The sequence below is a fragment of the Vicia villosa genome, unplaced genomic scaffold (genome assembly GCF_029867415.1).
Source record: "Vicia villosa cultivar HV-30 ecotype Madison, WI unplaced genomic scaffold, Vvil1.0 ctg.000048F_1_1, whole genome shotgun sequence".
Lineage (NCBI taxonomy): Eukaryota > Viridiplantae > Streptophyta > Magnoliopsida > Fabales > Fabaceae > Vicia > Vicia villosa.
In genome coordinates, this window is record NW_026704980.1 from 322,061 (window position 1) to 335,297 (window position 13,237).

Here is a 13,237-nt window from a genome sequence, read left to right on the forward strand (position 1 = left end):
TCCTTTAAGTTTAATCATATTAAAATTTTCAATCTCATTAGAGTGAGGGTTGCAAGCTCGCTATAAGAACAAGAAAATATTAATCAATGTTAAGTGTGCCAATAATCAGAGTCTTTGCAAAATTAAGATTATATCAGAGTGTCATGCACACATAACATCTTCAGAGCAAATAAGTATATAACAATCAAATTAGCTTAAATATCAGAGTTCCCATAAGATATTTCAAATGTTGGGATTCTACTAGTGAAACAGATATATCAAAATCATTACTCTCTTTCTCCCCCTTTGTTATCAATCAAAAAGAATATAAAATAAGCCCAAGGAATGAAAGAAAAGGATAAAATAGAAGATATTTCATTGATGAAAAGAGACAACAAAATACAAAAGGGAGATTAAGACATAAGAAAATCTTCAAGACTTAATTAAGGTAAAACTAAGGACAAGGGTCCAACCACAAAGTTCTCCATAAATGGTAATTTGCTTTGGCCTTCATAGCTTTTGGTAACTCTCCTTCTTGATCAACCTCAGTTATAACTACTCCTTGATGAATGAACAGTTTTGAAAGAACCCGTCCATAAGGAATGAATGAACTATTTCCTTCTTGATAGGACATGAGTGTTGTTTTCAAGTGGTCAAACATAACTTGAGACATATTGATTTTCACCAAGAGTTGAGGAGAAGCAGAAGATACTTGTCATCCAAGTTAAAATTTCTTGATCCTTGTTCCTTGGTAAGAATTTTGATGTCAAAAATTGATGCCAAACCGATGTCGGGGAATTAAGGGTAGAGACTTTTGTAGTGTCAGAAAACTCATCAATGACTAGGCATAGTGGAAGATAGTTTTCCTAAAACACAAGATCTGGGGTAATACCCACATCCTCACTTAACTACATTTCAATAATAGTTATTGTAATAATGATGGGGATCCCAAAAACTTCAGAGAGAATGCATGACTCATGATTTAGTTTTTTTATTGACGCATTTATCCAGAATTTTTTGACAAGATTAGGGTAAGTGGAACAAAAGAACATATCAAAGTAACCATTCCAGCCTTGAAAAAAGATTATCTTTTGAAGATTAAAATCATGAGCCGTCATTTCTTCAAAATCAATAAGCCTTTCATTGGCAACAACCAATTGGCTCTCGGTGCAATGGTTAGTTCTTGAAGCCATCTCAGGTTTAGGGCTTTCGCAAAAGAAAGAAAGAAAAAAGAGGCGAAAGGAGGTATTTAGAAAACAAGAATTTAGAGAGAGAGAGAGAGAGAGAGGGAGGGAAGAATAAATAGAGAATTAGGATTTAAGAAGATTTATCTATTTCTAAGAATTGATATACCCAAGGTGATGGCATTGTGTGTTGTCAGATAAAATTAGGACAATTGTCTAACCAACCACACAACAATCATACTTTGAGTATCACAATAAATATAATAGAATAAAAGAGAATAAAAACATAGAGGATTAAAAAAACTTAAAATAACAATGTTAACAACAAGGTTTTAAGGTGAAAGCTTAGAAGCAATGTTGGTAAACAAGTTCTAAATAGCAAGGTTTGTTTCTTTCTGACGAGTTATCCAAGCCTTTACTTCAGCATTTTCTTTCTTCAATTCTTCCATAGTCTTCTTAACATCTAGAGAAGCATCTTCAGCAGCAAGAAACACCGAGGTAGAAACCCGGAGGATGTTCTAGTTCCAAGATGCAGAGTTAAATTTAGTTTCGGAGAAGCTTCGACTTCAGTTAGAACTTTTGATACAATCAATCATGGAGAAGGAGCAGGTTCGGGTGAAGGGAGCGCCTGAGGCTTGTGTTGTGTATTTAGCTTAGCAATAAACTTTTTAAATTCCAAAGTAGTCTTCGGAGCCTCAAAGAATTTAACTAAGAATTTCTTCAAAACTTCCTCATATGAAATGTCTTTGAGGAATTTGTAGAAGTGAACAAACCAATCTCTAAATTAATCCCATAATACATCACTTTCAACAGGAATCACTACAACAAATAACGCTTTTTATGATGAAGCTTTCACCTATATCAGAAAAAACCAAGGTATTATGCCAAGGCGTGACATGTTTTATTTTTGTCTAAAAATAAAAACAACATATTCTGAGGGGATTACTTGATTTATTTTATTTTTATATTTAAAATAAAAATACATTTCCCCTCGGGCCTTTTTAAAAACCGAGGGAATATGTTATTACAACAACAAATCTCTACCCTACATTCTTAAAGGAACAACACTCAAGATATTGCCAAGACATCAATCTATAACAAACTATCTACATCCACCACTATATATGTTTCTTGTGAAAGCATATTTCTTAATAACATTTGCTCAAGATGTTGAAATTGGGGAACTTATAAAATCTTGGAAAAGTTCTCAATGAAATGGATTGTAAGTGCAGAAAATCATTCTTGCTTCAGGTTAAATAAAGAAAGGATATCAACCTTTGAATAACTTATTAAAAGTTGGATGCATTCAAACTATTGAACTTGAAAATAATGCATACAAAAGGTATGCAATAGGATATGGATTAGAGCAAAGATGTGTTATTTTCCAAGAATAATAGCTACTATGATAACATTGCATTTGTTGATCTAATTTCTCTGTTTATATGGTTGGCTTAAATTTCAATAAAACAAATTTAAACAACATGTTAGTTAGAATGTATCAACATTGCAGAAAATATATGGTGTATAAGATGTTCTATCTACTGGGTCTGGTTTAACATGTCGAACAAGATGTTCTTTGCAGGATCATTCGACATCGTGAATAAGTGTTTTGTTGGGCTTTTGGATTCTGTTTAAGTGGTTACATATGCAGAATATTTGGAGAATATTATATAATCCTATATAACACTTAATATTGGGATAAAAGATTTGATCTGTTTTGAAGATTTTCATGGTTACTAAATATGGAGAATATTTAGGAAGATTTGATTGAATACCTATTTTTATGGAGGATAACTCGCAGATCTCTAAGCAGTCTCCCTACTGCATTTTTGAAGCCCAAGTCCAGACCAGATGTGTGCTATAAATAGAAAGCTAAAAACCTTTTGAAAAGCAGAGTTTACAGGATTAGGTTAGGGTTTGGCCTTTCAATGTGAGCCTTTCTAATATCATGTTGATAGAAGGGTAAGACTGTTTATTGAGTTGAAATTTCTATCATGCATTCATAAGTTGTGAAGTATTGGATGTATGTGTGTCATTTAGGTATCCTTGATACAATTATCTAAGTGTGTGTTGTTTGTGTTTCAAGCTATTATTCTTGATCAAATCTTTTAAGCAAGATCAAGTATTTGTTGATTAAGTGAGTCTTAATCGTGTATTGTTTGTAATTGACAATTATGGTCAAGATCCGTCAATATCGGTAACATGTGTCATTATTTGTGAGACATCACTGCGGTGATTGGAAGTGAGATAGGTTCTCTTATCTAGGAAGTTCTTAGTTAGAAGTTGCACTGGGTAGGGAATAAGTGAGAAGTTGTAAACTAGGGAGTTTAGCTTTGAATTGATACTACTTATAGTGGATTACCTTCCTGGCTTGGTAGCCCTTATATTAGGTGTTGTTGTACACTGAACTGGGTTAACAATTTTGTGTGTTCAATTACATTCCAGCATTATTTTAATTCATGAATATCTGTCTGTTGAATACTGTGTCAGATAAGATGTCCCAACAAATCATAGGACATCTTAAGTCTGAAGGCCAGAATTTCAGTTGTCATAATGTAATATAATATTATGTGTAAATAGTGTAATGCTAAGAAAAACTTATACAACTTTTACCTCAGTTTTTGTTAGAAACCAAGGGAATAATTTGGGCGTGATAATTGAGAATATTGATCATTGTCCTTAAACAAATATGTGCAGACCATTTCATGAGTATCAGCGCTGAAGTCACTTCCATTAGTGATCTGCGTGAAACCTAAGAGACATCTATTATAAAAGCATGTAAGGAAAGTGAATGAAAAAAATTAACTCAAGAAAGCAGATACTACGGGTGTGGTTCACAAATGGTTTGTGTTGATATGGATAAACAATACAAGAAGTATGAAGCTCATGTGGAAACTTCATCCGCCTTGTATTTTTTCTTCTTAAAAACACAAAGTAGATAAACTTCATATCATTCCACGAATCATTTCAATAAAAGGTACGTTCGTGAAACATTTTATGAGTTGTTATGTTGTTGTATGTTATTGTTGCTTTGTTGATAAATATTGTGAATGTTGTTGTATGTTGTTGTTGTTGTTGGTAAATGTTTCTCAAAAGATCTAGTTGAGCTTCTTATATTGTATGTATATTTCTTATTTGACTAACCCTTCATTGGACATGTATCAATTTAAATTAATTTAGCAAATAATAATCTGAAAATTAAGTCATATTTGAAAACCTACTTAGATCAATCAATGTTTTTGATTTGCATAAATCTCGTAATTCATCTATTGCTCTTTAACACGTAAAAATTGGTTCAATGACTATTTGTAGCCATATTGGTTTTCCTGACCTTTTTATCACATTTACATGTGTAATTTCAAGCTTCTCAAGCATAGTTGGTTTTGATGAAGACAATATGGACATCAAGCTTTCATAAAGGATGTGCAAAAAGTATTTCAAGTTTTAAGCAAAAACACATCATTTCAAAGTCTTGAAGTAATTGTGAAGATTCAAGAATCGAGCTAAAGCGTCAAAGGTATAAACAATACTCACTTTGACATATAATTGTTCACAAATATATTTCCATGCATATCATAATCATCTACAAGTTTCATATTTTAAAGAGTTCATTTAAAACCTTTTTCATATGTAAAATTCAAAATAAAGGTTTTAGGAATCGGGTTGTCCCTATGGGGGAACCGGTTCCCAGCATTCTCAGTTTCATCATCTCTGTGTTTTACTACTAGGAACCGGGTTGTCCCTAGGTGGGAACCGGTTCCTCAGTTCAAATTTCAAATATTTCTGCTGTAACGTTCAGTAGGAACCGGGTTGTCCCAGGCAGGAACCGGTTCCTACTGAACCAGTGTGTTTTTCCATTGCATGATTTCATTCAAATGAATTTGTTTTCTTATCACTTAATCATTACATTGCTTCATGGAAAAATAACCATTCAAAGAGGTGTTTAACACATTATAAATACTACATATTTCATAATCATTAATCACCTTCTTCATTAACAATTCATAAACTATATATTCTTCATCTTTCAATATTTCCAAGTGTTCATCAAATACTCTTTTTCAAGTGAAACTTTCTATACACATTTTCATTGAAAATTCATTCAAAGTTTCATGCATACATTGTGAACACTTATATTCATTTTGAGAATTGTTTATTTGAAGAAGAAGATCAATCCAAGATTGATATTGCTCTACAAACTTCATACAAAAACTCTTGTAAAACTTCAAAGAATCTTGTTTCCTTACTATCCAGGATTGTTGGAAGTAAGTGGTGTGTTTGAAGAGGATTGTTCTTCATCCACATTAGTGTTGATTGATCTTAAAGGTTTTAAGAACCTTTGATCTCCCTATAGGTTAGATAGTAGGCATAGGCTTGTAAAATCATTCTAACTATAGTGAAATCTTTTTCGTGTTTGAAAGGGGACTGGAGTTAGGGGTGGCAAAACGGGCCGGGCCCGCCGGGCCGCCCGCGCACCCGCCAAAATTGGGCGGGTTGGGTTGGGATTTTAGGCGCGCCGCCCGGCAAAGCCTGCCCCGCCAAAACCCGCCGCCCGGCAAAGCCTGCCCCGCCAAAACCTGCCGCCCGCCATACCCGCCCCGCAAAAGCCCGCCACTCGCCAAAACCCGCTCCTCCTCCAAAACTCACTCTTTTTTTAGTTAATTCTAGTAATTGCAATTCTTGATGGTTTATTTTATACATTTATTTATAAATATATGTAATATTTTTTAGAGTAAATTTGTTAAAAAATTACTTTTATAAAAAATTGTTTTAAAAAATAAGTGAAAAGTTTAATTAAAAGGTAAAAAAAAACATATTAATCTATTAAAAAATATAAATAAAAATAGGCGGGTATGCCCGCCGCCCGCCAACCCGCCATCTTGGCGGGGCGGGCATGATTTTGATGCCCATTTTACTTGGCGGGCATGCCCGCCCCGCTTGTTTTTTTGCGGGCATAAGGCGGGGCGGGCGGCGGGCGGGGCGGGCGGCCCGTTTTGCCACCCCTAACTGGAGTACTCTCGGATTGTGAGGGGAACCAGTATATATCGTTGTGTTCTTTATCTTTCCGCTTTTACCGCTTTCATTACCATTACCAAGAAAAAGATAAAAACCATCAAAAGCCTTCAAACACTTAACCAAAAATTAGTAAAGACATTCTCATAAAACCGATTAATTTTTGAAAACCTAATTCACCCCCCCCCCCCTCTTAGGCATATCTGATACTTACAACATGCAATCCAATGTGGCCCGAAGTCAAAAGACTGCTTCACACAATGAGGTTGCAGACCCATGATCGTCCCGACATTATATCAAGAGTTTTCAAAATTAAGTTGGATGAGTTGTTGTTTGATTTGACTAAGAAGCATGTCTTAGGGAGAGTGGTTGCATGTCAGTCATATTATTAATTTCATGTCGTCAAGCTATGTTTTATGTTTATGACTTCTATTTAAAATCTCATATAATCATAAGCTCTCATTACTATAATTTTATGCAGATATATACACTGTTGAGTTTCAAACGAGAGGTTTACCACATGCTCATATTTTGCTATTCATGCATCCGCAAAGCAAGTATCCCACTCTCGAGGACATAAACAACATCATTTCAGCAGAGATACCATCAAAAGAAGATGATGTGGAATTGTATAATCTAGTGAAGAGACATATGATTCACGGTCCGTGTTGTTTGGCAAACATGCTGTCACTTTGCATGAAAAACACAAAATGCTCTAAATTCTTTCCAATAAAATGGCAGCCTCGGACTATAGTTGATCAAGATGGATATCCTGTGTACCGAAGCAGGGATACTGGAACCACTGTTACGATAAAAAACGTTGTTATTGATAACAGATTTGTTGTTCCTCACAATCCATATCTGTTGAAGAAATTTCAAGCTCACATTAATATGGAATGGTGTAATCAAGGTACTTCGGTTAAGTACTTATTTAAATATATAAACAAGGGGTATGACAGGATTACCGCTGCTATCGTAGAAGGAGACAACGACAGTCCTTTGACCGCTAAAAATGGCGATGAAATCAAGCAGTATATTGATTGTAGATATGTCTCACCAAGCGAAGCATGTTGGAGAATATTTTCTTTTCCCATTCATGGAAGGTCTCCTGCAGTAGAAAGATTATATTTTCATCTTGAGGGTGATAATTCGATATATTATACCGATTACGAACTGATAGATGAGGTCCTTGAAAAACCAAGTGTGAAGGAATCAATGTTTACCGCTTGGATGGAAGCAAACAAAACATATCTAGAGGCCAGAAATCTGACCTACTCAAATTTCCTTACTAAGTTTGTTAATGATAAAAGATACCGACGATGGAGACCGCGTAACAGAGGGTACACCATTGGAAGACTAATCTGGGTTCCTCCAAGTACATGTGAGTTGTATTACCTGAGAATGATGCTGATTGTTGCAAAAGGGCCAACATGTTACGAGGATATAAAAAAGGTCGGGGGAATTGTTCGAGACAGTTTTAGAGATGCATGTTTTGAAATGGGGTTTCTTAATGATGACAAGGAATATGTTGCAGCCATTAACAAGGCCAAAGATTGGGGTTCGGGACATTTTTTGAGAAATTTATTTGTAACTATGCTACTGTCCGGTACAATTAACAGACCGCGTCACGTTTGGCAAAAAACTTGGAAGACGCTGTCCGACGGTATTCTGCACCGACAAAGACAGTTAAATCATATAAGAGGTACATTGTTGTGATATATTTATAGTTAAATTATTTGTTGTGTGTATAACAAGCTTTTATGCGTATCTCAATTTGAGGTCCTCACAAATAAGGAATCTTCTAAAATATGTTCCTTCTGATCTGTACATCAATTTTATATTGCAAGATTTTAATGTAACATGCAATAACTTACTGTGCTGCTGTAATGCATGTATTGTTAATTGATACCCTTTTCAATTAACTTCCATGCCACCACGTATCAAGTTTTATTTGGTGTTTTTTTATAGATATGCAGTTAACAGAAGCTGAGTTGAAAAACTTGACACTCATTGAGATTGAGAATATGTTGCAATCCAATCGAAGAAGTTTGCACGAGTTCAAAGACATGCCTTATCCGGATGCTTATGTCACACGGCACGTTGGGAACAAACTGATTTACGAAGAACATGATTACAATACTGAAAATGAACGAGAAAACTTCAACAATCTCTTTTGTGCCCTTACAGGTGATATTTTATATTTGTACTATTTGATGGCATAAGTTGACAGTCCCACAGGTAGACATTTTTTGAAATATCACAATTTACATTATGCATGATAGATGAACAACGCTCAATCTTTAAAAAAATCATGCAAGCTGTCGGAAAACAAAGAGGATGGGTCTTTTTTTTTACATGGTTATGGAGGGACCGGTAAAACTTTCACGTGGAGGACACTATCAAGTTCACTTCGTTCGAAGAAAAAAATTGTGCTTGCTGTTGCTTCAAGCGGTATAGCTTCATTGTTATTACCAGGTGGACGAACTGCTCATTCCAAGTTCAAAATTCATGTGCCAACACTTGACAACTCCACTTGCAATATTGACAAAAACACTGAACATTCTCAATTATTCGAGGCAACGGACGTGATAATATGGGATGAAGCACCTATGGCTCATAAAAATTATTTTGAGGAATTGGATAAAACACTTAAAGACGTCATGACCAAGAAGGGTCTTGGGAATAAAATCTTCGGCGGCAAAGTTGTTGTTTTTGGAGGAGACTTCAGACAGATTTTTCCAGTTGTTCCGAGAGCAGGGCGTTATGATATTGTTCATGCATCCATATGCTCCTCTTATATCTGGGACAATTGTCAGGTTCTAACACTGACAAAAAACATGAGACTTCAGCAGGGAAGCGATAATACAAGTTATAAGGAATTAGCGGAGTTCTCAAAATGGATTTTAAATGTCGGTGATGGTAAGATATCCGAACCAAATGATAGATTGGCGGACATAGAGATTCCTCAAGATTTATTGATTACCAATTATGAAGATCCTGTCAAAGTTATTGTTGAAAATACATATCCCAATTTGGTTAATGTATTCCAAGATGTTGCATATCTACAAGGAAAAGCAATTCTTGCCTCAACCATTGAAGTTGTGGATAAGATCAATCATTATGTATTGGACCTTATACCAGGTAAAAATTATTTATTCTTTTTTTGGTGCATGGGAAAAAGAATATGCAGCCTATGATTTTGAATTTACTAATGTTCGTATCTTTCTGTTGATTTTTTTTAGGAAAAAAGAAAGAGTATCTTAGTTACGATTCAATTGATAGAACTGATACGAGTTATACCGAAGCTTATGAAGTGCTAACTCCAGAATTTCTTAGCAAATTAAGAACATCAGGTTTACCAGATCATAGAATCAAATTGAAAGTTGGTACTCCCATTATGCTTATGAGAAATTTGGACCAATCAGATGGGTTGTGCAATAGAACAAGATTGATTGTCACAAGATTGGCCAATCATGTCATTGAGGCAAAAATTATTTCTGGCAAGAACATAGGTAACCTTTTTTACATTCCTCGAATGTCTATGTCACCTTCAGAGTCACCATGGCCATTTAAGTTGATTAGGAGACAATTTCCAATTATTGTCTCTTACGCAATGACAATTAATAAGTCTCAAGGTCAGTCTCTTGATAGTGTTGGTTTGTATTTGCCTTCTCCCGTGTTTAGTCATGGACAACTTTATGTTGCAATCTCAAGAGTTACTACAAAAAATGGTCTTAAAATCTTAATACACGACAAAGAGAATGTTCCGTGCTCCACTACCACAAATGTTGTATACAAGGAGGTTTTACAATCACTTTGTTAGATGGTAAGCTTATTCTTCTTTTCTATCTTTGTAACTGTATATGAAACACACGATATTTATATGCCTTAAATTTTATTCTTACAAGAAGATAGCATCTGATATTTATACCAGCAAATATGTTTATTTTTTTATTTGAAGACATAAAAAATTGAATGTATTAATAGCTTTTTCATTGTTTTACCGTTGTGTATCATGTGTTTAACATTTATTAATATTAATATTTACTAAAACTTGAAAAACACTTTGACTAAATATATGTCGTTAATTTATATAAGGGAACATTACAAGTGATAGACTGATTCATGTAATATGATCCCGACCAGACCCGTGCGATAGCACGGGTTTCCTACTAGTTATTCAAAGCAACTGTTCATTCTCTTTTAGTTTATATTGCAAAACATCAAATTTGTTGAGAAGTTCAGCTTTAGTCATCATCAATGTTATCAAAACTAGATGTTGACCCGCGCGTTGCGCGGAAAGACTTTAAAATGTTTTTTTATCTTAAACTTTTTAAAATTATAATTTATTAAAACTACCATGTTTATAATTTTAAGAATCTTAAAGCATGTTCTTCTATATTTTTTTATTTATTTTATCTTTTGCATATAATATTTAGAATTTGTTCGAGTTTAAGATTATACAATTTAAATTAAAGATGTTGTCACCAATATGGCTACCTAATTTCCTCTTTAATGAAAATAAATATTTTTAATTGTTGATTAAAAAGGTTGGATATAATACTTATTAATTAAATTTTTTATTGATTTGATTTTACCTATAATATATTGTATAAGATACCGAGAAAACAAATTCGAGTTATTAGTGAACTAAGATGGATAATTTTGTAGGTCTAGTTTTAGAGCAACATTATAATATATTATTAAAGTTGTTAATATGATATAATTCATTGGACATAAGAATTTAGGTCATATTCAATATATTATACTTCAAATTTAAAGAAACTATAATGATATATTTTATTTATTTTTGGTAAAAAGCAGTGACATATATAATTGCAATAAAATGACTACTACAATCAAATTTAAAAAACTAAAATTTATAATAGACTAAGTAAATAGTCAAATAAAATAAATAGGACAAATATGAAGAAAGTAACTTCAATATCTTAATATCTTAAATCAGTTTTATATCCTTATAGATATGAAAGATTGTGAAGTTCGTACATACGATCTCTTGCACATTAATTAGTTACAATAGAGTTTTCAAAGTGTTAAAAATAAGCATATTATATACACGATAAAGTTATCTTGTGTTCAGTTTTTTAACATTGAGGAGGTGGAGATTATCAACTCATTTGATTCTCATAAACAATAATTTCAATAGAAACAAATATTGAGTAGACTTATTATTTAAGTGTCAATATTAAGGAGAAAATCCTTACATAATGTGAAGTTGAAATTATTAAATAAAAATATTACCAAACACAATAATCATAAAACTACTAATATAATACTAATAATAATAAATAAATAAATATTAAATTGATAAAATGGAGAAAATATTAAATTAATAAAATGGAGAAATAGACACCTTGTATCTAAAGTTGTATGGATAGAACAAAGCTCTTACAAAAAAATAATAATGAACTACAAATAAATGATGAGAATGTTTGGACATACTCTACATCCTCGCAGGTAGGAAATCAAGTGTTAGAAATGAAAGGAAATTAGGAGAATAAAAAATCTTAGAGGTCATGGAGTAATGTCTATGGTTTTCATTCTCTCCATGTATGTGAGAAATTATATTTAAGTTACAATTTAATTATTTGTTTTTGAGATACTTAAGGAGCTTAGCCAAATATTTCCGACGAAAATAATTACACTCTACCTAGATTTACCTCCGATCTCTTGCATTTGCTTATTTCAGAGAAAATATAATTTTCATTGTTTCTTCTTGTTATACCCTATCCTATCTACCTTAAACCTGCAAAAACATACAATATTTAACATGAAAATAAAATAATTTAGTATGAGATTTAATAATAAGATAAACTAATCTACAAATTATTTTTGAAATAATTTGCACAACTCATTAAAATACACAAATCTATAAAACATAGCAATGAAAGAAGTACTTCGGATTGAAGTTGTTATCGATAATAGACATAGTGAAAAATTCTAAAAAATAGTAATTAAGTGAAATGGGTATAGAAATGAATAAATAACGAATGCGGGATTAAGGTTGTTTATAAAGGTGTGGAGGAATGCGAAGGGACAAAAGTAATTCAAAGGTTTATTTATAAATTTTCACCAATTAATAAAAATAGTAATTAATGAATTTATTAATTAAAATTTTATATTAATGTAATAAATGAGTGAATCATCAATTTACTAATTAAAATTTTTTTGTTGAAATAATACTCACCGTTTTAACAAAATTTATTTAGTAATAAAAAAAATTAATTTGGAGTTAGTGAGGAAAAGTTGAAAAAATGGTAACTATAAAACAGATCACACGCTTGATTTCTAATATGAGAGAATCAAATAATAATGATTAAATTTTATTTTAATGAAATTCATAATTGTAGCATTTATTATAATCCACCGTTTTTGTTTTATTTAGTTTATACTCCACTGTTTAAAAAAATATATGCTCGATAATATACATAAAATTAATAACAAATTATTTGATTTTTTATTGGAACAATATGTAGTGATTGGTTGTCATTACATTTATTATAGTTAATTCAAAATTTATGGTATTAAGTCCACCGTTTTAAAAAAATATATGCTCAACTATTATGCCTAAAATTAATAACAATAATTTGATTTTTTTTCTTTTAATAATATGTAGTGATTGGTTGTCATTACATTTATTATAATTAATTCAAAAATTATAATATTATTTAATAATTAATTAAATAAGTAAGATTTTTATTTTTTGGTTACAATATTAAAAATTAAAAATTTACTAATAATAGAATTAGATCTTTTTATAAAATTAATAATGAATGAAATAAGTAAGGTTTAGATATAAAAAATATTATTTAATAATGAATGAAATAAGTAAGGTTTAGATATAAAAAATTGGTTTTTAATACTCATAAATTTTTTATAATTTAAATAAAATATTATTAATCATTTATAACAATAGTTTAATTTTTTTAAAATTTAATAAAATATAAACTTATGTTAAATTTATTTTTGTTTTTAAATATAAAATAAATTAAATAATAAGAACTTTTAATTTTTTTGTTACAAATTACTTACATTTTATT

The 13,237-nt window shown here is 31.7% G+C and overlaps 1 protein-coding gene across 1 annotated transcript; it reads left to right on the forward strand.

Moving 5' to 3' along the window:
- The first annotated feature begins 6,436 nt into the window (after window positions 1–6,436).
- LOC131623071 (uncharacterized) lies at window positions 6,437–9,999 on the forward strand. Its single transcript, XM_058894098.1, has 5 exons — window positions 6,437–6,551; window positions 6,658–7,878; window positions 8,145–8,363; window positions 8,652–9,317; window positions 9,419–9,999. Exons 1-5 carry the CDS (start codon window positions 6,437–6,439, stop codon window positions 9,997–9,999), a joined length of 2,802 nt encoding a protein of 933 aa, XP_058750081.1.
- The last annotated feature ends 3,238 nt before the right edge of the window (window positions 10,000–13,237 follow it).